The sequence below is a fragment of the Mchenga conophoros genome, linkage group LG14, assembly GCF_057382185.1.
Source record: "Mchenga conophoros isolate Kocher_MC1m ecotype Shallow Benthic linkage group LG14, M_conophoros_male_GT1.1, whole genome shotgun sequence".
NCBI classification, from domain to species: Eukaryota; Metazoa; Chordata; class Actinopteri; order Cichliformes; family Cichlidae; genus Mchenga; species Mchenga conophoros.
In genome coordinates this window covers 4703191-4731164 of record NC_140539.1, presented here as the reverse complement: position 1 = coordinate 4731164, position 27974 = coordinate 4703191, and the positions used below count along the sequence as shown (strand labels likewise).

Sequence of the window (27974 nt, the reverse complement as noted above, 5' to 3'; positions counted from 1 at the left end):
ATAATATAATCATTAGGCACCTTGAGTCAACTGTTGTTGTGATCCGGGACTATATAAATAACACTGACTTGAATCACCTATAGCTTTTTATATTACCGTATATCCAATAATAGGATAAATTTATATCTTCATGTAATTTAATTATAAAGCTGTCAGTTTCACTGTAATTTGTGATTTACACCAGTATGCTGTGTTTTCCTTAAGTTATCTTCAAATAGAGTAGGCTGCTGGTGATCAGTAAAAAATTGCTATGTTTTTATTGTCAAGATTATTAGATACTTTGTCATTAGATTCTTTCTCAGGATCAAGGGTCGAGGATTAGCTTCTTAATTTTACCATATGAGGAAAGAAAATCAAGAGTTTGTAGCTGGGGTGCTGTTTCTTGGATGGGAAACACCCAGCTGCTTCTACTGATGGGTGCCAATGATATTCTGGGCAGTTTTAATCATCTTCTGCAGAGCTTTCCGGGCTTAGGCCTTGATCATCCCATTGTGATGTTTCCAGTTAAGAAGATTTCTGTTGCTCTTCTTTAGAAGTCAACAAGTACTTGAAGTTGAGTTGTTTTTGAGCTTTCTTCATTAGGGTTGAGATGAGTGATAACCACAGCTTCAGTGATGTAAAGTATTTCGCCTAATTCAACAATCGAGTCCTTAGTTCTCTTGATCATAAGCAGTGGGTTGTTTAGTGAACTTTTACATGGTAAAAGCCTGGGCTATGCTCTCACGCTTTGCTTTCACCTTATTTTTGTCTTTCCATATGTTAGTAAATTAAGTATGTAATATTCTAAATATTATATAAATAAAATGACAGTTAAATATTTTTAGAAAAAAACAACAGAGTTGGGTCAAATTTCAGACTGTTGATTTCATCTCATCTGATTTGATTTCACACAAGCCTTTGCATACAGGACTTTGCTACTCATGATACACAGAGTCACCGTAGAGATGTTACGTCAGCGCATTTCTCCCTTCTTTCACCACCCTCTTCTTTAGGCTGCATTCTTTCCAAAGGCACTTTAGCTTGACATTCCCACAACCCTCATTCTCTTTCATCTTGACTAAAGCTATCATAAAATATTTGTACCTTATCTACATCAATCTCCCATTCCCTTCCCAGATTAATGTGGAAGCCACTGCAGAAAAATATATTCTGTAGTTTTGGGATTGCTGAAGTGTGTGTGTGTGTGTGTGTGTGTGTGTGTGTGTGTGTGCGCGTGTGTGTGTGTGGTTTTTTTTGGTTCCATGGCTCCATCTTGTGGAGAAAGATCAGAAGTGTGGGGAAATGCAGAGCACTAAGGGGTCAATATCTGCTGCCTACTGGCTGCTCCCAATAGGGCTTAAATATCTTGGACTCTCCGCCAGTTGCGCTTAGAACTGAAGAAGTGTCTTGGATGAGAGGTGTAACATATTCAAGAAACTTAAAGAAGTCCAGTCGCTTTTCTTTCCAAGCTCCTTAGATTAACATGATCTGGATGACGGGGAACCTTCACAGGCTCATAAACCTGACAGCTGCAGTAAAAAGTACTGTGATTGCTCAATGAGTAGGAAAGCAAAATTTAAGTACCTGTTGATGCCTTCTGCGTTTTCATTTTTGAGTTGTTTCCATAATTCTCCTGATTTGATCTTTTGCACATCGAGGGGCTGCTGTCTTGTGGCTGGTTCTAAGCTTTGGATAGCTTTAGCTTTGGACAATTTGCCTTTCTTTAATCTTTATAATGTCCATGTCAGCTGGGTGAAGGGGATTAAACTGTTCGATTAGGTTTGTTGTTACCAATGTTTTCATGGCTGACCCCTGAACCCCTGGTGAACTTTGCATCTTCACTCAGAGTGAGGAGCTTCAATGCAATATTTTTGGCTGTGAGTGTGTGCATTACTTTTTGCCTGCATCGTGTGTTGCACATTAAACAGACCAACCTGAGCCTGACCAGTTGGCCACCAATAAGGGCTGAGGACATTGGCAATGGGGATTTTCTGGTCCCTGGCTAGCCAATCAGCGCATCTCTAAAACATATGACTGTGGTAATTAAAACATGCCTCAGACAGGGTTTACTTACTAAAACAATCACTTAAAAAAATATATATACATATATAAAACGTGGGTCCTTTTTAGGAAAAGCCACAGATTAGTATAAAAAACTCCTGTTAACAACAACGGTAAATAACATCACTCATAAGAGAACAGACTTTACTTAACTGGGACTCATTCAACTGAAAAAGTACCACAGTTTAGACAGAACAGAGATAAGACCTGGGTTTTCTTTCTTTCCTTTGCTAGCAGCATGAGAGAAGCATTCATTTCCTGTAACATGTTCCACTCTGCTTCTGCTTTCATTGTGATGCCTTCCTTTAGCTGCTTTACACGTCTTCCTCTTTGCTGTATACACTGGTTTCACAAAGGAAGACAGTGCAACTAGGAACCCCAGCACTCTACACAGCACATGTAACATGTCTTGTACAAAATTCAAAAGCAGAGAGAGTTGATAAAATAGAAGGTTTTGTAGGATTAGAAAGCTGTAGTGCTAAATGAGGAATTGAATTGGAACAAGATGACTCGACTAAATATGAAGGTACGTTACCATTATATGGGACATGGCATTGTAACTCAACTCGGAAGTTCTAAGAAATAATGGCTAAGATCTCTCCTGAATATTGCTCTACGAGATCGATGTATCTTTTGTCATTATAGCAAGCTCGTACTGTAGTGCTGTGCAAATTCTGTGTCTCTGTGTGTACATATACAGTTATATTTAAAAATTGAATTACTTGAAAAAACAAAAACTGGGTGCACAAGTTGATATTATTTAGGATTTTCTGTAATCTGAACAGGCTCAAAAGTATACATACAGACTTAAATACATTTCTCAAAAACTTGCAACAGTTTTTAATCAGAGTATACCATCAAGTCAGTTAGGTTGCAGAGGGAGTTATTAATCAGTTCCAGCTGCTTTGGTGTCGAAACAGGTGCACTAGAGAGGCAACAGTGAGCCGACCCCCAAACAGGAATGGTTTTACAGGTAGAAGCCACTGACAATTTCCCCCTACTCATCTTTTCTGACCTCTTTTTCACTGGTTTTGCATTTGGTTAAGGTCAGTGTCACTAGTGGTAGCATAAGAATGGCTCATCAATATGTGCTGTGGCCAGAAGGTTTGCTGTGTTTCCCAATCCCCCCCAAGACAGAATCACTTGTCTGATCAGGACCATACCATTACATCTTTTTTGTTCTCAAAGATATTTTTATCAGATTAAAACGACAAACAAAAAGAGATACACAAAAAATTCTTATACAATATGTGAGTAGGTAGGCTTCACGATGATTGCTTAAGCTGACATAGTAAAATACAGCTTAATAACACAATCACATTAGGGCTGGGCTATATCATACCGTTCACAGTAATACCGGTGTAATGTTGGGCAACGATAGGAAAATGACATATCGCGATAGAATATGGGTAAAACGCGCATGCGCAGTGCCTTTGTTTACATACGCACATGGCGGCGACGCAGAATGAGAAGAGCGAAAGCGGATCGTTGAATGAAACGGATGAACCAGAACTGGTTTGTAAAAATGCTGCAACTTCAGTGGTGTGGAACTGGTTTAGCTTTCGTCTGTCAGATATACAACAAAGCACTATTTTTGGTAGAGCATGCTAGCGGGCCGTCGTTATTACCGTGTTGTTTGGAAAATACAGCACACTTAAAATCAATCCTTTAATTTTTCAGAAAATCGACAGTGCCCCTTATAATCCCGTGTGCCTTATGTATGAATTCTGGTTGTGTTTACTGACCTCGAAACGATTTTATGTCGTACACGGCGCTCGAAAATCTGTCAAATGTTTCAGTACGACTTTGCTAAGCTACGAAGCCGCACCGCTTGATGGATTGTTGGAGCATTACGGCTATCGTAGGCAGGAGCCTCGCGGAGTGATACGTACTGTGCTTCAACATAATATTACAGTACTGTGTGTGTATAACCTCTTTTTAAGTTTTGTGGATATTATACATTGTTATGCTGAGGATATGTCGGCCAATTTCCACCGGAAATGCCTTTTGGTTAAACTGTCAGCAAGGATTTGCATTTGCACTGTAAACTTTTTATATAACTTTAATGCACATAAAAAATGGTAAATGGCCTGTATTTATATAGCGCTTTACTAGTCCCTAAGGACCCCAAAGCGCTTTACATATCCAGTCATCCACCCATTCACACACACATTCACACACTGGTGATGGCAAGCTACATTGTAGCCACAACCACCCTGGGGCGCACTGACAGAGGCGAGGCTGCCGGACACTGGCGCCACCGGGCCCTCTGACCACCACCAGTAGGCAACGGGTGAAGTGTCTTGCCCAAGGACACAACGACCGAGACTGTCCGAGCCGGGGCTCGAACCGGCAACCTTCCGATTACAAGGCGAAAAAACAGCTGCTTGTTTAAGTGTAAATACATTGATGTTGTTTTTGCACTAATACAGTTGTGGAGTTGTAAAGTATTTTGTCTAGTGTCAATTATATCGTCAGTTATATCGTTATTGCAAATTTTCAAATGTATATCGTGATAAATATTTTTGGTCATATCGCCCTGCTCTAAATCACATATCTTTTAATTGTTGTTTACCCCCTACCCATCCCACACAATAACTCTGTCCCTCGATCCAGGTTAAAAAACCCCCCCAAAAAACCCCCAACAACAACAAAAAAACCGAGGAAAAACAGAGGATTTGCTGAGCAGCCGAAGGCTGGAAAAATATTTCAGGAATTGCCTCCACACCTTGTAAAACTTTCCGGTGGTGTTACTAATCGAATAACAGATCTTTTCAAGGCTTAAATAACACATAAGGCGCCTCAGCCCCGTCCATCTTAGTAGGACTGCACATTTCGCTACAAGGGAAGCAAAAGACACTGACAAGGTCAGCCGTGCATCAGCCTCCCCATTAGTGCCAAAAATAGAAACTAATGGATTAGGATCCATATGATATTCAAGAATTAGAGACAAAGGTTGAAATATGTCCATCCAGAATGTTTTGAGTTTAGGACATGCCTAGAACATATGGATAAGAGAAGCATCCTCACTCTCACATTTATCACAAGAGGGGTCCACATTCAGAAAAATACAAGCTAATTTGACTTTTTACCAGAACGGTTGAGTCTAACGGGCAGTTATCTTTGCTTTGGAAATAGACCCAAGATATAATGCAGCGTGTATTTGCTGCCCAATAGTAATACTGGAAATTAGGCATTGCCAGGTAGGGATGGGTATTGATAAGATTTTCACGATTCCGATTCCATTTTCGATTCTGTTTAACGATTCGATTCTTTATCGATTCTCTTATCGATTCTTTTTAAAAAAGGAGAACACTAAGTTCGATTAGCTTAGAACTTCGTTTTATATCTTCTCTTTGAACAAGATAGAAATTTAGGAGTAACATGGTCTTACAAACCCAACAGTGAGATCTTAAGAGATCCAGCCTACGGCTCTTCAATGGGGTGTCACAGGGTGCCCAGGAAAAAAAATTGTAAATGTAAAATAATAAAATAAATATTCTTCTGTAGCAATAACAAAGCATAACATAAATTATTCAGTAGCAATTACACAAGAATATCCAGTAATGTCCCTGCCTACAATTAAACACATTCACTTACCTAAAATTGGGGGCATCTGCTGTGGCAAATGGGTTCAAGCCAGTGTTGCCAACTTAGCAACTTTGTCGCTATATTTAGCGAGTTTTCAGACCCCTTAGCGACTTTTTTTAGAAAAAAAGTCGCTAAAAAAAGACGTGAAAGCGCGTATCGCTTTTACTCTCAACAAGCAGTGGGTGCTGTAACGCAGTCAGTTCTTCTTTTACTCTTTTACTCTTATGCTGTTTTGTGGATGACAAGGTTTAAAACTACTTATAAACACACACAAAGTAACTCCACCAGAGTGCCTATTTCAGGTCACTTTTGCCGGTCCAAGCCCGGGTAAAGGAGCAGGGTTGGAATTGTGACATTAAAAAAAACAATAATTGCTAAAATAAATTTAATTTGTAGTTCTAAATAAACTCTAAATGCATTTAGGACGTTTTTTTACTCACTTTATGTCTCTTCCACGATGTTATTTCTCTCTCCAACAACATAGGTTACAATTAGATTAGCATGACCAATTATGCAAATTAGGCGATGACGTCATTTAGCGACTTCTAGCGACTTTTAGGACAACCAATAGCGATTTTCCTTACTGAGGAGTTGGCAACACTGGTTCAAGCCTTTTACCACAAACTTAGTCACTGCTCGGTGACATTCGTCTATCCTGGCCTGAAAGGAGACGCTACCGGTAGACTGCAGCGAGAACTGCCAGCATCTGAGCCAGACTCTGTCTGTCTCTCTCATCATGGTCACCTAAATGCACAGTAATGGCAGGTTTTGTAATAAGGCAGATCGCGCTAACATAATATGCACTGTTAGTGGATTATTTACCTGCCGCATTAACGGGAGAGGATGTGCAAACGTTACCGCTGCTGCTGGGTTGAGATTCACGAGTCCGGAGCGGAATTAAAAACATGACATTCATTTAAGGTTATCACGTGTTTTGTGAGAAAATGCTTTTGCATATTCGTAGTGTTTCCTCCCTTAAATTAAGTATCTACTTTGCAAGTATTGCAAGTTGCCCTGTTGTCATCCGTTCTCGTAAACTTTTGAGCCGCTTACGCGCCGTGTTTCCTGCCAGGTAAATGACGCTCCGCAACGTGGTGACGTCATTCGGGGCGACTGGAATCGATAAGGGAATCGTTTGCAAAAATGTCAAACAATTCCAAGGAATTGAAACAGTGGGAACCGGTTCTCAACAAGAACCGGTTTTCGATACCCATCCCTATTGCCAGGCCTCCATTACTCCTGGGCTTTTGAAGATGGGCTTTAGTCAATCAGGGGCATTTGGCTCTCCATATATAAAATGATATAGTTGAATCTAAAGAATCAAAGAAAGATTTGGGGATAAAAATCGGTATTTATTGGAAGAAAGAGAAAAATTAAGGGAGTACATTTTGATTGAGTTAATTCTTCCCACCAGAGAAGTAGAGAGAGGGGACCATTGTGCCAGGTGCTGTTCTGTATTATTTAATAAATAAAGGAAGTTCACTTTGAAGAGACAGTTATGCTTCCTTGTAACTTTTATACCTAGATATGTAAATTGATTTTGTGCTATTTTAAAGGGGAGAGTAGAATAGTCATACACTGGTGCTCCTCCATCCACAGGAAATAACTCACTTTTATGCAGGCTAAGTTTTTATCCTGAAAACTGACCAAACTGATTAGTTTCCCTCTTCTCTGGGCTTCTCAGTTAAGAAGGTTCTTTATCTGGTACCAATGAAGGTGTATGGTTTCGGGGTGCAGTCTCTGTCCTGGGGCCGGCTGGGAGAGACGAGAGAAGTTGCATGTGGCAGCATTGATGAAAAATAATTAGAGTCTTTATTGTTGTAATTACTCCATGTGCTGAAGTGAATGTAACACCTGCAGCATCAGCCTCATATATAAAGCCACAATAAGCAACAAATCAAATCTTGGCTATGTGCCTGGGATGACCTTCATAATAGGCAGTTAGACACGCAGTTAGGCACGCACGCAGGCAGGCAGGCAGGCAGGCAGCTGAGATGACACCAACTAGAGCAGCATGTGTGGTTGAGCAGTGGGGCAAGTGATTGAACTGTGGCAATGGTTGGGGGAGTGAATGGCAGAGCTGTCTAGAAGACTGGAAGGCCGGGGCTCCTATTTTTACCTTTTAGCAGCCTCCTATCACAACAGCTGTCCCCGTCAACTCTTGTCTGTACACCAACAGGAATAGCCAGCCTATCATAGTGCTCCCTCTCTTGTCAGCCCTGCCGTTTCACTCTCTACTTTGTATGTCTCTGGCTGGTCTTTCAGATCTATTCCTCTTTACCCAGTTACTGATTTGGTCTGTTGTTTGAGGACTACTATAATACAGAAGTTGTGGGACTGCTTCATTTACAGGTAGAATTATTTATACTAACTTTTTTTTTTTTTTTTTTACAACAAGTTGTTTTTGTCCTGCTGAATATATATGACAAGAATGGGGCCTTGAGGCTCTACAGCCATTGCCACTATTTATGGCTAGAGATGGACAAGGGGGGGCTTTGCCAACTGAAAGTAGCATTACACAATACAACTTCCTTGGTTCTTGTTGTAGTCCACATTTTTCTGCTCAGATGTTGGTCAGTAAGTGGTCCCAGTTAACTTCCTTTACATTTATGTTTTCTTGGAAAGAATGGAAACTTATTATCTTGTGGCAGATATGGTGTATACATTATGAAAATAATGCTATGATAGATTTTTACATTCACATTGATTCACATTGTCTATAAATTATACAGGATGAATGAAGCTGTGATGTTCTCACCTCCAAACTTCACTGTTGGTATAGTGTTTTTGGTGTCATCTGCAATTTTTTTTGACCTCCAATCATGGTTGCATTATGGCATCCAAATATTCAGTTTTGGTCTCATCTGACCAAACCATATTCTCCCAGTATTTCACAGGCTTGATGAAATGTTGTTTAGCAGATTTTAAACGTGTTTCAACATGCTTTTTCTTGAGCAATGGAATCTGACCACAAGTGATGTTTGGCCCTTTGACAACCCTTCTAATAATTCCTTTCACTCCTCTGTCTGAAATCTTGTGGGGAGCACCTGGCCATGGCCAGTTTATGGTGGTTTATGGTTTATGGAAACGTTTTTTTATGCATTTTCCATCAAGCTAGCGGATCATCTTCTCCGTCTATGACCCCCTTGCTGAGATAACAGTCCATTTCTATCTGCACCTTCTCCTCCAGTGTGCAATTTAACAATTAGTTCGCCCATGTTTGGACTTCTTCTGTGTTCTAAACGCGGAAATCAGTCCGTGGATGATTACATTGCTCTGCCCATCAAAAAGTCTGCGCATGCGTGAATATATTGCCTATCGTTAGTTATTGGACTGACGATTGTCCGTTGGAAAATATTTACATATTGCCCAACCTTAGCCCCAACAGTGCTCACTGGAATCGTCCAGTGCCAATAGTATGCTTGGAAACAATAAGGTTGTGAAGGTCTTGCGAGAGCTCATTGGTTTTACAATCATGAAAAGTTTCTTGTGCGGCACCTTGGTTTTCATAGGCCATCAGTTGAGACTGAACCAGCTGATATTAATTTGCACAAAATGGCAGGATTGCTTTCTAATTACCGATGAATTTTAATGCCTTTTTGCACCTCTCTTTCTTGATGTGTTCAGTACTATGTAATAATAGATAGATGTCGTTACCAACATCTGGTGATAATTTCATATCAATAGCACCTTGATTAGTGACATAGTCAGTACTTATTTTTACCTGCTGTGTATGTTACAATCATTATAGTAGTATAGTACTATGATACGTGACATTGTGATACACCATTCTAATTTGATATTTTATATTATGACACAGTGCTCAATTTAACTGTCAAATGTATATGATTGTGAGATTTACATAAAACATTTGTATACACCACATAGATGTTGGCACTCACAATGTCCTTGGCAATGCTTATGGAAACTTTATCAAGATTAGCCCACTTGTGTAGGATGAGTTACTTTTGATTTTGTATAGTTGTTTTTACAAAAAATGTTTACATTTCTTAGAATAAGCTCTAATTTTGTGCTCATTCTTTGTTTTTCTCAGTGCTTTGTCATTAAAAACAAAACGTTACTTGCGCTGAAAATTCAGTGCGTCCTGGTGTGTGAAGAAGTTTCTCTTAACTGTGTGTAATCTTCCTTTCCTAGCTTTCCTCCACCTCCTTCACCTGCTTTCATCTCACCCATCACAGCCCATGACAGCAGATCAGCCAACATGGCATTTTCATCTCGTTTTTCGTTCTGGGAACAAAAGGGAAGTCTTGTTTAGATGTTTAGTAGAGCACATTAGTGTGATGGGACTACTATGGTGTACTAACATCTCTATGTTTGGATTTGTGTGGCATTTGGTGTGGCACCCCACTTCAGATTTTAATGGCTTTCACTTATTTTATGTTATACTTAACTAACGCAATTTAAATGCAGTAAGTGCATTGGTTTCAGCTCTTGAAATAGTAAGACAATTTTTACAGCACATTATTGCACATTTTATTGCACTGAAATAAAAATATTTTCATGCAAAAGATGGCTCTCAGAATATGTGCATGTTTTGTAATTAGCATGGTGTGCAATGGATCTAAGCTATAAGATTTTGATTTGGTTTCCTATTCAACACATTTAGATTAAAGAAGAGAACAAGCCAGCAAACAAAAGTGTAAGTAAACAATGGCATTAATTAGAGTTTCTGGGTCTCATTTTAGAATCGTCTTGGTTCTTGACATTTAAAATCCAGTGTTTTAGCATGGTCTTTGTATTTATATTTCAGTTTGAAGTGTTAGGATGACACATTTTATGGCAAATACCCTGTATATATTGCCATCATCTATTTCTTTGTTGTTTTTTAGGTTAAATCTGTGAATATATTTAAAAACAAAATGTTTTGTTTATAGCACTATTCCTGAAATATTTGTGGCAATATATTTTAAAGCAAATGTAAAGCTTTCTGAATTATTTAAACTACAATTAAAGATAGTAAAAAATGTAATTAGTGAATAAAAAAGTGAGAAAAGAAATAAACACATTTAAAAAATTTAAAATTAAAATTAAAAAATTCTAAGTTTGTTGTTGCATTAGTTAGTTGTAATAACAATATGCAAAGGTTCTTTTCAAAAGTATAGAATGTTCAAAACAGTGTAAAACACAGAAATGCTACAGATTGTTAATAAAAAATATATAAAACATTTCCATAAATAACTACTTTGACTTTAATCTGTCACTGACTGTGGCAGACATGGCATGTCTGGAACACATCACTCAAGAGGTGCCTAGGAACCATCCTAGTGAGATGCCCAAATTCTTCAGCTGGCTCCTTTTGATGTAAAATGACTCTACTCTGAGTGTATACATATTCTCATTCTTTCAGTTATTACCTAAAGCTTGTGGCCATAGGTGAGTGTAGGGATGTAGAGCTCATGTAGATCTACTGGTCAATCACACAGCTTTGGTTTCCTGTCAACAGTACAGACCAGTTCATTGTCTGTATCACTGTGATTGTGGCCCAGATCCGTTTCCCCTTCCCCCCGCTTGTGAACATGTCCCTAAGAGACTTAAACAACTATACTTGGGTCAACAACTGTCTGAGGCCCTTTTGAAAACCATGGTCTCAGACTTAAAAGTGTTTCATCAGGCCACCCCTGATGAAGTCGACAGAAAATCATATCATCTGCAGAAAGATGGAAGAACCTGAGACCACTAAATTGGAGGCATACCACCACTTGGCTATGCCTACAAATTCTATCCATAAACATCTCCAGAAAACATCTGTCTTGAATATCCTCAAGAGGATAAGAGCTCGCCCAGAATTCCGTGCAAAATGCATTGTTCCTCATGAAACTTCTCCCACACCTGAATTTTATATCAGCCACTGCAAGAGCCACACTCCACATGGACTGCTGGTACCTGTCAGCTGCTTCCCGAGTACTACAGGAAAACCAAATTCGACAAGACTCCTGCTTCAGCTTGACGCCACCTTGGTGTCCAGCATGTAGTTCAGGGATTACTACTTTGACAGGCACCAACCACCTTGTAGCTGCAGGTCTATGCATCTGCCTCAGTAATGGGTACTCGGTATGCCAGGTCTGTCCAGTGTCCAAGACATGCACCTGCGTGCTACACTTTCTAATACCCCACCCTGTGACTCCAAGAAGGCTGGGTATTTTGAAAACTTGTTTGGCACATAAAGGGCAGTGATAGTCAGGACACTTTCCCCATCATCCACCAGGATGAGAAAGTCTTGACCAGGAACAAACCCTAACTTACATGCACCAAATTGTGAGATACAAGTATCCTGACCCCTGCTCTCAGCCTCACCACGGCTTCTCATATAGTGCTTTTTTTACTCTACTTCAGTAGAAGTAGAGTAAAAAACTCAAAGCACTTCACTCAAAGCACTTCATAGACACACTTTTTTTCTACATCTAAGTGCTTTCCAGCCACCCCCGGTCTCCAGAAGACTGGTTCAAGAGCCCACACTGTGTGTTGAGACAAACTCGACTATATCTACCTAGTATCTCTCAAACCCAACCACTCAGGCTTCTTTCCTAACAGACAAGTGATGTTCCATGCCCCAAGTGGTAGTTTCAACAGCTGGGGGTTAGACCACCAGGGTCTCTTCTCTTTCATGATGCTTGACACACATTGCAGTTGAAAACGTTCTTAATTATTATCATTATCTAAACATCTAGGCTTATCTCTTTCCTAATATATAATAACTGGAATACTCATTCGCATCAGCATATATTTGAACTTAATGCCACAAAGTTTTGGTTTTAACTCATTCCATAGTAGGTAAATCCCTGTAGTGTACTGGATTAATCATGCTAACATGCTTTAACTGATAGTTGGCAACTAGCACTTTCCCAAAACCTTGAGGTGGACGGCTAGACACCTTGTTCCAGGAGAGCAAATATGTCATTATAGATAGACCTTTGGACCTGATGGAGCATGCTAACTTATTTTATATAGAACAGAAACTCTCAAACTGATTGCTTTGGGATGATTACATGTTCTTATACACCCTTTTAGTGTTAAAATTAGTACCATGTCTAGCAAAATGGAGCTGTGATGTTTGCTGAACCTGTCCTGAAAGCCTTTGATTTCTTAGGGATATTCTGGTTGGTAGCCTGCTTTTAGGCATTGGATTTCTAGGCTAAATTCAAAGTCATTGGAAGCTCCAATATTGCATTACGTTGTAGGGTTAAAGGAATATCTGTTCTTCTCTGTTACTAGTCTTCATAAAATTCATTGTAACACACCAACATTTTTATTCTTTGACAGAATAAGACATAATGCTTGGATTTTCATTACTTGTCTACATTCATGTAATTGCTTTCTTTTCTCTGTGAGTAGTCAGACAGTGATGGGATTCCCGGCCGAGCCAAGTCAGTACCAGCTCTAGATCCTGGCAGGGGTTTATTGAGGGCAAAAAGTCCTACTGCAGAGTCAGTTGCCAGGATCAGGAGTCCTTCCCCACCAAAAGTCAGGACACCCATAAAAGTCCAAGGGCACTTCAAAAGTCCTGAGCCACCATCAACGACGGCGGCACAACTTAAAAGTCCTGAACCTCCACAAATTCCTCGGAAGCTTGAACCAGATTTGAGTGAGCAAGAACAAAATGGCGTGGTGGGAAAAAGCACAGTCAATGGTACTGCCAATGGTATCATCAGCCTTCCAGGCACCAGCACCAACCAAATGGCTACCACTGATGACCAGGGTTACACACGTAAGAAAGTAGTAAAGGTTGTTCGTCGTGTTGTCAGGAAGGTTTTACCCTCAGAAGATGAGATCAATGTACCAGCAAAGAAATCTGACAAAGTTACAGAAGTAGGCAAGCCTGCTACTGACACAATCAAAGTAGCAGCAGCAGCAACCTCAGTGTCCCAAACCCAAGTGATGCCAGGATTCTCGTTTAAACATGATGTCATTAAAACAGAAGACAAAGATGATATTTCAAGAGGCTTAACAAGCCTTATGGTCAGAGGCAGAACAAGGGAGCGCTTTCCAAGAATATTTCAGGATAACCGACCAGAAAAAATGGAGTTAGACAAGATAAGTGAGAAGATGGATGAAAAACTTGACTTGAAGGAGACAACAAAGGAGCAGAATGAAGTTAAAGCCAAGCCAGAGTTGCAGGATGTTAAACACAAATCCAGCAGCTCTTCTCCAGTTACAAAGGAAACAACATCTTCTCTGGTTTCTGTTAACCCTGCTAACAAAGCAACTGTGGGCTCAGCTTCAGATTCTTCCAAATCTCCTCATTCCCGGCCTTTATCTTTCACACCAGTTATGGGCTTCATCCCAGCTCCTGACTTTATACCTGAACCCCAATCATGTTTCACTGCATCAACTTCTGTGAACCCTAATCCTCCCCAGCCCAGTGTTGGTCCACTGTCTTCTACACCTATAGGAATTGTTTCTATCCAGAAACCTACTGTTAGTCAAAAAGAGGTACAGTCTAACACTTGGCATGTCGTCTTGACTTTTGGGACATGGTGTTGTTGATGTTGGGTGCATAGCATTTAAAATGCATGTTTGGAGTGAAAGAGCACTGTAGTGTTTGCTAATAGTGTTTGCACCACATTTATGTGTAATGTTAGTGTTCACAGTGGCTAGACTCAGCCACTTTTAAAAAGCTGTGGAAGACAAATGAGCAGAAGAAATTGCAACACACAAGGAAATGGTTTACTTGGAGTCTCTTGAGCTAATTGCCAGTAGATGATGAAGTCACTAATTAGTAATTAGTCAATTGACTTAATGTACAGTTGTTCAGTTGTTTGACATTTTATATTGAAAAACTGTTGGTCATTTACTTTGTACCTTTTGTTTTTGGGCATTCAACAAGGGCTCTTTTATGAATACCCTGCTTCTAATCAGCTTAGCAACAGGTGGTGTTATATTTGGAAATATTAATATTATATCCAACCAGTATTTCTCATTCTTGTAATCATTAAACCACAAGCACTTGTGTACGTCCTCAGCTTAGTCATTTCTACAGAATGCTGGGGTCGCTGTCAGAATTGTATGTTCTTTAGCGGCTATGTAAACTCCTATGGTTTTAAATACACTTGCTAGTTTTGAGGTTTATGACTCTTGAATCATTTTTGTGATTAAGTCTGCCAATGAACAAGGAGGACAGTTTCAGTTTTTAACCTTTAACATATCACATAGCAGAATGTATTTGATAATAAGCCTTGTTTGCAAAGATGGAGTGTCAGCAAAGACATTTTTCAAACAGGGAACTTTGGTAGCCTGACATGACTAGCATCACCAGGTAGAGCCAGTTACTGCAATGCTGCTTTGTGGAAAAGCAACTGAAAGAAAAAACATTATATTTGAAAACGATGCTGCCACAGACAAGTACACTAACTGGTCTGCTGCCTGTTTCTCTCTTTATTTTCTCTTTAGCGCTCTTAATGTTTTTCACACATTCTGTTTGGTTTGTTCCAGATTGTGTACTGCCAATTTTAGTAATACACTGTGTTACTCTGTTACACTGTTTTTACACAGTTTTTTTAACCTCCTAAGACCCGAACTCTTTCATGGCACGCAATTTTAATTTCCTCTTTGCTATTTGGGATGATTGGGACCTCATGAATGTAAAAACAAAGAATTTTCTTTTTACCTGATTTTGCTCTACAAGGGCTGGATATCCACATATGACATTTGTTTTAAATTTCGATAGAACAGTGGCAGTATAATGTCCTCATAAGAGATAGCAGGCCCTTATGGAGCAGCATGTTTTATTGTGGTCTAGACAACCCAAAATGTGATGTCCACATATGTGGATGCTCAGTCCTAGGAGGTTAAAGCATACGTACTGTTTGAAGCAGAAGCTATTTATATATTACTACTACTACTACTACTACCTATTTAGTGCTACTACAGAACTACTAAACATGGTGTTTTTGAAATGGATTCCATGGTAACCCAAACTGCTTATGCTGTTGATACAATCAGTGTATGTGTTTGAGTCTCCTGTGGGAAACATTAGTGAAGTCAGTGAGGATATCTGATGTACTTGTTTATTTTTTAAAGATGACTAAACATAACTAAAATACATATCCATCTGCTGAGGACATTTCTGTTTGTGTCTAATTGTGGGCTTTGCTTCATCTGTGTCAGTGTGCTCAGATTCAGTATTTTGCTGCTTTGACCTGTAGGAGGCACCGGTCAGTCCAACTGAGGAAGCTCAGCGACGCCTGATGAAGATCTTTGGCGTCCCTGTAAATAAACAGATAATATTGCCTTTGAATTTTCCGTGTTTGTACATGTACACATCAAAAAAATCTAACCAGCATTATTCACTTCCCCCATGGTCTAAAGCAGTTTGACGATTAGGCAAGTTAAAGCACCGATGTAAAGGGGTGGCTCTTTTTACACTTCACATTTGTGCATGTGGCAATAACACAGTGTGCTGGTATGAAGCAACTGGTGGTGAAAACTGTCATGCCATGTAAAGTAAGGGACGGTTAACCCTGTAGCAAAAAAGTAAAGAGCCCATTATTGCTGTTATAATTTCGTAAATGCCAGGTGTTACCTCTACATATAGTGTGCTGGCACAGGAGTACAGCAGTTTTCTTGAGAAAGTCTCAAGCTGTTGCAACATCTCCTTCTTTATAATCTGAAGCCCTGTGATCCTCTGCACTGATATCTCATTGAAATGGCAGTAAAAACTGACACAATCATGTCTTCAGCCTGGCTGTGCAACCGGTAAAAGGCTCCAAAAAAAGCATAGAGATGCTTCAAGTGGTGCTCCCATTGATTATTGATTATTTACTGCTTTGCCAGTGGCGTCATTGAGTCAGTGGTGTTAAAGAGAAAAACTGTTTCACCAAAGGGAATTCAGAATAGCTGAAATGGTTGATTTAAAGTCATGAAACAGCTTAGTTTAAAAACAGCTGTTTTTAAAAGTTGCTCTCTGAAAGCTGCTAAATTTATTCAGTTAAATTCTGTTTTTTTTATTTATCACCAAAAACTATGATGCAACGGTTGTTGTGATTAACTGGTCTAATGTTACATAGTCTTGCATCTCCACACCCTGCCCACTCAGTCACTTTGGTAAACTCCACTTATGTGCCAGCTAATAGAAAATATTCCCCTAAAGACAGCGAGACAGTACCATGACGACATGGAAGTTTTTTTTATCTCTCCTGTTCATATTGAATTCTGGATCTTTGATGAAATGTTAATTAACCTTCAAATACACTCTTGCAGTTATAACGATCTGTGTTGCACAAGGTCAGGTTAAGTTAAGCAATGGAAACTAAGTCTGTCAGCAGGGTTTGGAAAAAATCAGCAAATTCTGAGCTTTAGCTAACTAGTTCTGTTTTTTCTTGTGCTGTAGTCTTTTTAACATCTCAGAAATGTTCCCCTTCCTTTCTAATTTAATAATAACTTCACCAAAGCTGTTAGCATACATCACTATGTATCACATTGATCATCATTCCACTCTCACAATTTTTTTGCAGCAGTTTCCCTTACTACTGTGTTGCTCATTACCCTGACAATAAAAACTTGTACTTTATTAAAATTATATTTCAGAACTGGAAAAATTACTGGAAACCTTGAAAATTGGGCTGCCCTGATGAACATGAATTGGGCCCACATTTCTTCTTGACTTCTGATGCAATGTCAAATTCTGTTACCTTTAAATTCAGTCATTTTGCTGGAGCTGCTAGAGCTGTGGACACTACAGAAACACCCACTTATGGATTTTGTTATAGACTTGACAGGTTTCAGAGAGAGTTCTGCTTAAGACATTCCTGTGGAATGAAGCTCAAATTATATCTCGCTAGTTAGTTTTGTAGCACATTCCCTTTCATGAGTGATATAACCAACTTCTCACAATTAGCCAATAACTGGATATGTTTGAACTGACTACATTCTCATTAGATAGGGGAATTATTTCAATGCCATGGTTACTCATTGTAAAGCCATTTTCCCTTTTCCATTGCCACTCAAATGTTCATGCACTTCTTGTTGCTTTCATGGGCTGTATCCCAATTCAGGGTCTGCAGCCTTAAAGTACGCAGCCTCAACGATCCTCAAGGGCCGCGTACTCAAAGGCCGCTAAGGCCGGAAGTGCGAGGCTTGTGAAATGGGACGGTCTAGCCTCCGTTGCGCTGCCCAGGTTGCCTAGCAACCATGATACTAACAGCTGGAAACGTTTCATACAGCTTTGTTTGACAGAAACGAAGGAGAAAATCTTTTGTTCATTTGTTTGTTTGTTTCTACACGAGCTTTGATCATTCTCTATAAGATGAAGCTCAGCTTTTGAACGGCGTATATTTTAAAGTAAAGGCTTTAAAACCAAGTTAGTACAAACTTCACTAATGTCACATAACTTTGCCGACATGTGGCCAACAGTCATGTTTTAATGTTCTTCGTTATTAAGCATTTCCACATAAATAAGTGACATAATATTCATCACTTAGTTTACTAAGTTACTCTTCGGGCGCCCCTCAGCTGCCGTTTTTTTTCGGCAAAATTATCCACACCCACCGCCGCGCTATGCATTCTGGGATATGTTGGGCCATGAAGTCCACACCGCCACATCCTTAAAATTCAGGGAAATGAAGGATGCATTTGAGGGCCGCATTTCGAGCAGCCTCGAATTGGGACAGCCTTCGTCGCGTCGCTGTGACGTAATCGGCCTTTAAGGCTGCAGACCCTGAATTGGGATACAGCCATGTTCTGCAATATTTTCATCTGAATTTCCATGTTGACTGTGTCTTCTGTGTTTTTCCCCTCATTCCCTGTCTTTCTCTCCATGCTTTACTCACACTGCTTTTGCTGGTTGTCTCTGTGGCTAGCTGGAGCCAGCAGTCAGTGTTTCATCTTCTGTTGAGGCGCTCGTGTCTGCACCCCTGCAGGCTCAGGGCACCCTCCATGCACCACAGACCTGCATTTCCCTGGGGCTCCTATCTGGAATTTGTACTCATTTGACATGTGAGAATGTAAGGCCCAAAATCCTTTTAATTTCCTCAATTTCCCCCATTTGAAGTATTGTATTGAACTAAATTGAATTGAATTTTATTTCTGTAGTGCCAAATCACAACAACAGTTGCTTCAAGGTGCTGTTGACAGTTAAACTCCACGAAACTCCACATACGCTTAATATGTTTGGTTTGTTAGAGGGGTCAAAGGGGTCGTCAGGTTTCCAGCTTGGGTTTCGTTTTGGACTACAGGCCTTAGAGTTGTAATTTTTTTATTTGTCCACCGGGTGGCGCCCTTGCTTCACATTTGACCTCTGCTGGAAAACAGCGGGCTGCTTGGACAGACCTGCCGGAAATGACGCCTCTTTTCCGGCGTGCAGCAGCGGGTTCGCCCGCTGATCGTGCGGACCATTTTTTGGTCCCTAGGACCATGAGAGGGTGCTTTTTTTTTTTTAGTCAACAGGAAATGACGTATTTGTTGTCACGTGGTATCGGACGTGTGGGCTGGAAAAAGCAGTCCCCGGTGATCGTGCCCCGGTGATCGTCGCGACTTACCCCGGCAACATGCACTTATTTCGGCCTAGAGGAGGAGCATTTGCCGCCTGGAGACCATTTTCTGGTCCTGGAAAAAAAAAAATAAAAGGCGATCGAAATGACTGTTTGTGCCAATCTTTAGTCCATCTAAAGGCCTAATTATAATAACAATCAAATATTACTTCAAATGTTTTTTTGGGAAAATATTTAGTTTTTTAGTTTTTTTTTTAGTTTTTTTGTAATTTAAAGGGTTAAAACAACGAAAATATAATTAAAACTTTATATGAATATTTCAGGGAGAAGTAGTTTTAAAAGACTGACCAATTTAAAGTTAAAAAAAAAATTAATATTTAATATTTTTATTGCACTTTTTGGGCGTGGTCGATAGTGTGCATTTTATGAAATGCGCTCCTGGAAAAAAAATAAAAGGCGATCGAAATGACTCTTGGTGCCAATCTTTAGTCCATCTAAAGGCCTAATTATAATAACAATCAAATATTACTTCAAATGTTTTTTTTGGAAAATATTTAGTTTTTTTGTTTTTTGGGGCTAAAAAAACAGGGCGCTCATGTAATGAAACTGGGATTTAAAGGGTTAAAACAACGAAAATATTATTAAAACTTTATATGAATATTTCAGGGAGAAGTAGTTTTAAAAGACTGACCAATTTAAAGTGAAAAAAAATATGAATATATAAAGTTTTTATAGCACTTTTTGAGGAATGGACATTTATTGTCCTTAGGCACAAAGGTGGATGTCTTTTTAAGGTACCTCCAAGGGTTTCCTTAAAAGAGTAGATTTTCTCAGTTTCAACATGTGATGTGTTTTCTGTGTTCTGCTGTACTTCTGCTATTGTACAGCATCCCAACATTTTTGGAATCAGAGTTGTATTTCAGGCTTTCAAGGACTTTTTCTTACAATATAGTGTTAGTCCTTCAATTCAGGCATGCTAAACTGGATAAAGTCTTTCTAAAGATGAGAGCAGTGTTAAGATTCAAAAATTGAGGAAGGGTACAAGAGGTGATCGAAAAATAACCACACTGGTCCGGCCGGGTGAAGTCAAACGAAGATTTTAATTCACATGTGGGAAGATCAAAGGAAACAGCAATTGATCTTCAACTTACTCAAAGCATTAAACAGATATTTATACCGTCAGGGCTTAAATTTAATGACGCCCCTTCAACGTCACAGATACATTTTATACATAGATCAAATCAAAACCACAACGACTTTTGACACCGTTTAAAAGAACAATTGTCTCCTATCTTCACAACAGGTGCTTCCTGTCACTGCCGGATGCTCGCAGCAGTTCTGCGACAAACTGCTCTTGTTGCAACCCCAGCAAAACATGATTAAACTTTCACCTATAAATGATTCTCTAACTAAGTGTGTGTCTGTGTGCTAACCACAATTGCACCCTGTTTCACCTCGCGACTAGCTCCTGACCTCTAACCAGACAGAGAGACAGAAGCCACTCTGATATGCAACAACTGAAACTATGTATGTGTCCTCTTCTAAATAAATGTTTTAATCAAGAACCCCTACTTAAAGCTTAATACAAGAATATGAACATATAAAAGATATTAAAATGAACTGTTGTGTAAGCATGTACTGCAATTCCTTCTATGTTCTAGTTTTCCCTCAACATGGATCATCTAGACACTCTCACTCGATGAAGCTCACAACCATTAATGAACCCGAACATCAACTCAAATAAGCACAGATATGCAATATGTATAAAATAGTTATAACTGCACCTGGAATACAAAGTTAACATCATCATAAACATCTTAAGGCCATCTTAAAGCTATCTGTTACATTGTTAAAGCAATGATCCTACTGCAGATTATATTATGCTGGTAAAATACTTTTTGTTCATCCCCACAGCAGCTAAGACATTATACAGGGATGCTAAAGTGATATAATAACCTGCAGATAGTTGGATATTAGGTTGGGTTATTAAATTAATAATTTCCAGAATTGTCAACATATTCACAGAGTGGTATGTGTGGCACATGGGGGGTTGGGCAGGGAGTTCCTACTTGGCACGTGTTTTTTAGTAAATGCAATCATGAAAGAGCTTGTTATGAAAATAAGTTCTAATCATCTATTTGGGATTTTTTGGTTTTAAGCAGATAAAAAAGTTAATTTAAATACATGAAGCAGTGAGGAGGCTGTCACTTGCAGCCTTCATCACAGATTGTTTGACAACTGTGTTCACTAATTTGTCATGAGCACAGAACTCCAGGGCTTTCTCATTGATGGCTGGCTGAAGTGGCCAGTAGCCTATAACCTATTGCTCAGCCTTCATATACTAATCAAATTTCCTTGTTCTTTATCGGTATAAAAAGTCTGAACTTCACTGTTGGCATTTTCAGTTTTCTTCCCATTGTATTGTCATGACGTACACCGTGGGTGCGTCTACTAAAAATCTCAGATGAGTTTGAATATCGGTCAAGTTTTCTAAACATCTTGCGAATGCAATAACTCAAGAAGGAATTCATCTAGGATTTTCAGATTGATACCATAGGTGCATCAACAAAATCATGGACGAGGTTGAATCTCAGTGATCTCAACCTAAAGGTCAGAGTAAGTTTTCTGTGAATGTGGTAACTTGAGAACAAGGTGATGTAGGATTATGAAATTGGTAAATGGATCGGATCTTGATAGTGTTTTTTTTTTTGCTCTGAGCACTCAAAGCACTTTACACTACTTTCATCATTCACCTATTCCCACCCATTCACACAAGCACTTTTTTCTTCGCTCTTTCTATGGAAGTGCTTTCTATCAAAGGCAATGTCTTTAGAGTCTTTATGAATGAAGCTTTTTTGCTGTCATATAATCATCATGTTTTAGTGACCTGTAAAACTTTCAAAATGTAACATTCAAGCAGTACTTTTAATCGATGATCATGCATAGTGAGTAGACTTAATTTCTCTTTCTCATATATTCTGGATATGTAGAGCATCTGTTGCAGTGACATTGTCTACAGCTGAGCAGATGATGTTTCATTATATCTGTGTATTTGTTTGTATATGTCTGTCTGTTTTAACATATATTGCTTATGTATAACTGTGACCTTTAACCTTCTCATGCTGGCAAAATCACCAGGGATCAGTAGAAGAGGATCTTATTGCTCTCCAAGCATCTCATGCTGCAGCTAAGCAATCCCAGGTGTGGACTGCACTATGCCTGAGTGTGACAAAATCACCAGCTCATCCCTTGTGTTGTGCTGCATTGTGCTCGTGCTTGCAAAGTGCAGTGTTCCCTATTCATGTTTCCTGTTAAAATGTAGTAAAATGTAAGAAGTCATCAATAGGAACACCCTAGTTTTTTTTGTGCTTGTTTCCAGTTTACTTTGTTTTACACTTTCATTCTTGGTTCCTTATGTGTTTGTGTTCTTTTATGTTGTTATGAATATTGGGCTGAACCAAGCTGCTCTCTGGCATTTTAGATACCAGGGGTTGCTACTGAACTGCCGTTTGACAAACGCAAATGTCCTCACACATTCTTCATACAAGCCTGATCAGTCAATCACATGATCATTATTTTGAAAAGCTTTAATTGCATCCTTTCAGCATGTCCTGATATCTCACTGGAAATTCAAATGGTTTAAAAAAAAAAACACATGTTGCTGTGAGTGGTCCACAGGTATAATTTCCCCTGCTGTCCTCTAATTCTGACCTTTGTCCTTTTTAGGTGAAGACTGAGGAACAGATTGCAGCAGAGCAGGCCTGGTATGAATCAGATAAAGTATGGCTTGTCCACAAGGATGGCTTTTCCCTGGGTGAGTCTGGCTTATCTTTTTGAAAATGTTCTTACGGTGGCATCACATTTTTCCCCATTCCATTGCCTTTTATTGGTCTTTTATAAAAAGCTACATAGTTACTTGCTACTAAATGTGTTTTTTAATATATCTACCGTTTAAAATACACGAGGTGTGTACGTAATATTTTACTGCAAAAAATCTGTTATTTTGCATTAACTTAATTTGTCCGGTTACTTTAGAGCCCCTGAAATGAAGGGATTGTGTTAAAAATGCTCTAGTTCCTCACATTTTTATGCAATCTTATCCAAAATTAGAAAAAGTTGTCTCTGTCCAAATATTTATGGACCTAACTGTGTCATTGGATGGTGAAAAGAGTACTTAAATTACTTAAGTAGCTCCTGAATCCCCTTTAAATGCATCCTATAGTGGAAGAAGAAGCTGGAAAAAAAGGGGGCATCTCTCACATCCTTGTGGCTGTCACTGAGGGAGTTAAATAACTCTCTGACTGCACGACATCTGGGGTGATTGAGATTTACCCTAGGTTTGAATGCTCGTGATCAGGGGTGTCAAACATGTGGCCCACGGGCCACATCTAGCCTGCAATAAAAATATATTCGGCCCACAAGATAATTTCATGTGTAAGTTAATAATGACATGTTGGTATGTGGAGCTGAATCTTCAGCTGTGCTGGGAATCCATGCAGGCAGAGGCGCGACTTTACTTTGATTGGCACATCAAGCAGTCAATCACATGCAAAGACAAACTGGGATCATACCATTATGTGAAAGAAGGAAGAGGGGAAGACGTCCTGAAGACAGCAAGTGTAGTGGTACAGGCCAGGTAGAGAAAAAGTGAAGAAAAGGAGCAAAAACATAAAATAAGCAGCAACTGGCTGCATTTCAATGATACTGGAGACTGCAAAGCTGAGTGCAGAATTTATCACATCTTTCCATTGCACATGACAAACGGTGTCCAGGCTTTAAACCTCATATCCTCCCTAGTAGTATCAAATCCATGAAAATAAGGCTTTTACACTGAATAAAAAACACTGAAAAAATTGCTAAATTGAAGAAGACTAAATTTACAGTTCAGTTTCAAATTCTACATAAAATAAACTACACACAGTGTCTTTGAATGGCAGAAATGGACAAATGTGTGCATGTAGTACAGAGCCATGGCTCAGTGTCTGAGTTTTGCTGACCGATTTTTTTCTTCTTCTTTGTAACAGCAGTTTTTTTCTTTATCATGTAGAAAAACTGTTAAATATGTAATTTCTTTACACTGACAGAATGATGAGTTAAGGTCAAAGTGGGCCGTAGGTGCTCCACGATGTAAAATGATATCGACACCCCTGCTGTAGATGTTTTGGGGCTGTCAGCCTGCTTTTGCAACATTATGTTGAAGTCATAGAAAGTGCCTGTGGAGTAGTTGTGATGATGTGGTTTTGTTGGCTTCACTGAGCAATGATTTTCAGTTTGCACTGAGAAAAGTGTGTTGTTCTTATCCCCATCTGTTTGCAGCAGCTCAGCATATGCATTCTACAGCTTAACACTTAACACTGCACATATTTGCATATTTGAAATTAAATTTTTAGAACCTCCTAGCTGTGAAGTGTTTTTCATTGGGATTAAATGTGTTAATTAGCTATAAAAATAATTTTATTGGATGATAAAGTCTTTAAAATGGAAATAAAAAAATCCACACTGCTGGTCTTTAGAGTTTTAGATGGCAAAGTCATGCATTTTTCCTTTTGTTATTCTCTTTAATTATCCACTTAAACTATAGAGATCAGTAGAGTTGAGCACTTCAGTCAGGCAAAAACTAAAGTGTTTACTGTCTTATCTCTGGCCAGCCACCGTGATAAAGACAGAAACTGGCTCTCTGCCAGAGGGCAAGGTAAGAATCAAAATGGAGCATGACGGGACTGTACTGGATGTGGATGAAGACGACATTGAAAAGGTGAGTAGGTGACTTCCGACCCTGTTCATCTAAATTCAATTCAATTCAATTTAATTCAATCCAGCTTTATTTATATAGTGCCAAATCACAACATTTTCCTCAAGGTGCTTTATATGTTAAGGTAAAGACGCTACAATAATACAGAGAAAACCCCAACAATCAGATGGGCCTCTATGATCAAGCGCTTTTGCAACAGTGGGAAGGAAAAACTCCCTTTTATAGGGTGGAACCAGGCTCAGGGAGGGGCGACCATCTCCTGCGACCGGTTGGGGTGAGGGGAGGACGATGAACTAGGTTTTCAGTATCTCTCTGAGACAGGTTGTTTCTAATTTTAGAGATATTGTACAAATGGAAGAAATCAGTCCTCCATGTTTTGTTCTGTTTTCATGTGCATTGAAGGACACATCCTGGTCAAAAATGCCTACCCCAGGGAGGCAAGTATAATGTAAAGAGAAATGGTCCTAGCACAGAATTCTGTGGAACTTCATAATTAACCTTAATGTATGAAGAGGACTGATGTTCTAGCTTTATAGAGGGCTTTTTTCTTTCAAAAAGAACAACAAACTATGTTTTTTAAATTAGTAGGACACCTTTTCCTTTTAGACTTTTACCAGGGAGTCAATTACTTCTGATTTGAGGCTTTCTTTGTCAGAGGAGCTACAATCTCAAGAATCGTACGCAGTGAAGATGTAAAACTATTAGGAAGATAATTGACCTCTGTGGGAGTAGAGTTCAGGGGGCTACTTTGCCTTGGCTTATGGCACTAAAGAAGATAACAATGCAGGATTTGTATTGTAGTTAAACTTAATTATAGCACTTTCAGATATACATTTACTGCAATGCATATAAAGGTCTAAGTTTGTCACTTTCACTTCTGGGATATTATAAACAATAATACCCATAAATTAAAGTAGATTATTAGATTAGATTGTTATGATCGCATCGAAGGATCCACAGTACAAAACTTTCATATCAAATCACACTGTATCACAGAACAACAATGTGCATATTAATTATGTAAGCCTGTGGTAAACTGATGGCTAAAACATTTTTTTTGTTGCTGACACATTAAATTCGGACATTCAAGCACGTTTGTTGTTGTGACTTAGCGCTGTATAAATGAAATTGAACTGAATTTAATAAACGATTCATATTCCAAGTAAAACATTGTTATATAAATTATTATTTATATAGCATAAAGTTTTTTTTAAGTCCAATAAAGCAAAAAAAGCTAGCTTGAAGCTAGCTATCATTAGCAGCCCATGCACATGATGAAGGAGGTCCACTCAGTGTGTACGAGAGACTCAGAGGCAGAGAATCAGTTTGTCACAGACGGCCACAGAGGATACTACCAGCTCACGGGAATGCTGGAATAGGTGTAGGTAAGGTCAGATGGGACTGTTGGGAAGTTTGGCAGACGCACACTACTGGCTGTCTAAAGTTACTTTCTTGCTCACAGCACTTATAGTACTTCTAAAATCTATACAAATAATTTCAGTGGAGCACAGTAGCTTTGTTATTACCGTAATTCTGAGAGCAAGGCTCTAAACATCAGTGCCCTGAAGAAAAAAAGACAGTTATTTATTTATTTATGCATTATTTTTATAAGTATACTTTGAGAAAGGAAGGAAATCGAACATCTGCCAGTTCATACTGATTGTTTAGACATTTCATGAGCAACTTACGGCAGGTGCTTGAGACCAGATGTAACTGACTAAATAGTTTATTAGAATACGAAACTATCACATTTGGTAAATTTGATTTTAAAATGACTGTGTAATAAAATAGGATGGGAAGTGATTAATCAATGAATGAGTACAGCTCTTCTGTCATTTTATGATTGCTCTCTCTATGTGTAGGCCAACCCTCCATCATACGACAGATCAGAAGACCTAGCTTCACTACTCTATTTGAATGAATCCAGTGTAATGCACTGCCTGAGGCAACGCTATGGAGGGAACCTCATCCATACCTATGCTGGACCCAACATGGTGGTCATCAACCCTCTCAGCATGCCCTCCATGTACTCGGAGAAGGTAAGCTCAAGACTAATGAGCAAGGCCAGCCAAATTAATGGATTGCATTTATATATAGTGCATTAATGCCGGTTGTTTGTGAAAGAAAGTGTAGCTGTTTAGTTTAGTGTAGCAGTGTAATGATCACTTCGAGGGTTTGGAGGTGCTTTATGCTACAGCTAACTCTTCATTAGTCTCTCTTTATTTTTGTGCTTGTACATGTTTTAATCTCATATTCTGTTCCTGCTCACAAGGTGATGAACATGTTTAAAGGCTGCCGGCGTGAGGATTCAGCTCCTCACATTTACTCTGTGGCCCAGTCAGCCTACCGCAACCTGCTCACCACCCGACAGGATCAGTCCATTGTGCTGCTGGGCAGGTCTGGTAGCGGCAAAACCACCAACTGTCAGCATCTTGTCCAGTACCTGGTCTGCATTGCTGGCAGCACAGGAAAAATCTTCTCTGGTGAGTTTGTCCACAAAAGACAGGGGTAGGTGGACTACAAACCTCAAATATCTTATATTGGAATTTTACATGGTTTCTCAGGATTCTCAACCTAGTTAGAAAGAATTAAATAATAATTCATAATAATTAATAAACAAAATCATCATCTGATAAGTTCTCTTTTTTCAGTTAAACTTAAAAAAGAGAACTTATCACATGATGATTTTGTTTTTTAAGAATAAATGCTCAGGTTTGAATTTGAGCACAGGATAGCTTACACTGTCCAAGCCAGAACATCACAGCTGTACTGGTTTCAGTCTTTTGTTTTGCACAATCCTTATTCTCTACAACTTTTGAAATTAAGTATTACAGATGATAAAATCAGATAATTTTTAAGTGCTTTTTCTTCAATTACTAAATAGAAATAATTAACTAAACACAAGTAGGCTCAAATCCTGTTACTGACAGTGTGAGCCAGAGGTTTTTACACCAACAAGGATATGTAAGACAGACAGGCTGCGGTTTGAGTCAGGGCCTGGTTTGAGGACATATATAACATGTATAACAGTTATACACTGAAATGTCAGTATTGTCAGTGTCAGTGTAGCCAGTCCACACAATTTTCATCAGGTCTTTGTTTATAAAAGTATAATAAGATTTGGACAATGAGAATTATTAACAGGT

General features: G+C 39.1%; 1 protein-coding gene across 9 annotated transcripts in view; it reads left to right on the top strand.

The window, feature by feature from the left end:
• Positions 1-27974, top strand: part of myo18ab (myosin XVIIIA b) — a 126225-nt gene that overhangs the window by 20004 nt on the left and 78247 nt on the right. For 2 of the 9 annotated variants that reach the window (XM_085244822.1, XM_085244821.1), the window contains exons 1-11: positions 2430-2566; positions 9787-9892; positions 10259-10291; positions 12985-14082; positions 15795-15857; positions 18447-18590; positions 22215-22277; positions 22803-22890; positions 24725-24831; positions 26691-26867; positions 27101-27311. In XM_085244822.1, coding sequence (XP_085100948.1) covers positions 9854-9892; positions 10259-10291; positions 12985-14082; positions 15795-15857; positions 18447-18590; positions 22215-22277; positions 22803-22890; positions 24725-24831; positions 26691-26867; positions 27101-27311 — 2023 coding nt within the window. In that variant the 5' untranslated portion in view covers positions 2430-2566; positions 9787-9853. Of the gene's footprint in view, positions 1-2422; positions 2567-7723; positions 7984-9786; positions 9893-10258; positions 10292-12984; positions 14083-15794; positions 15858-18446; positions 18591-22214; positions 22278-22802; positions 22891-24724; positions 24832-26690; positions 26868-27100; positions 27312-27974 lie in introns of those variants that run through there. The other 7 variants (XM_085244816.1, XM_085244817.1, XM_085244819.1 and 4 more) reach the window with 7 other exon arrangements.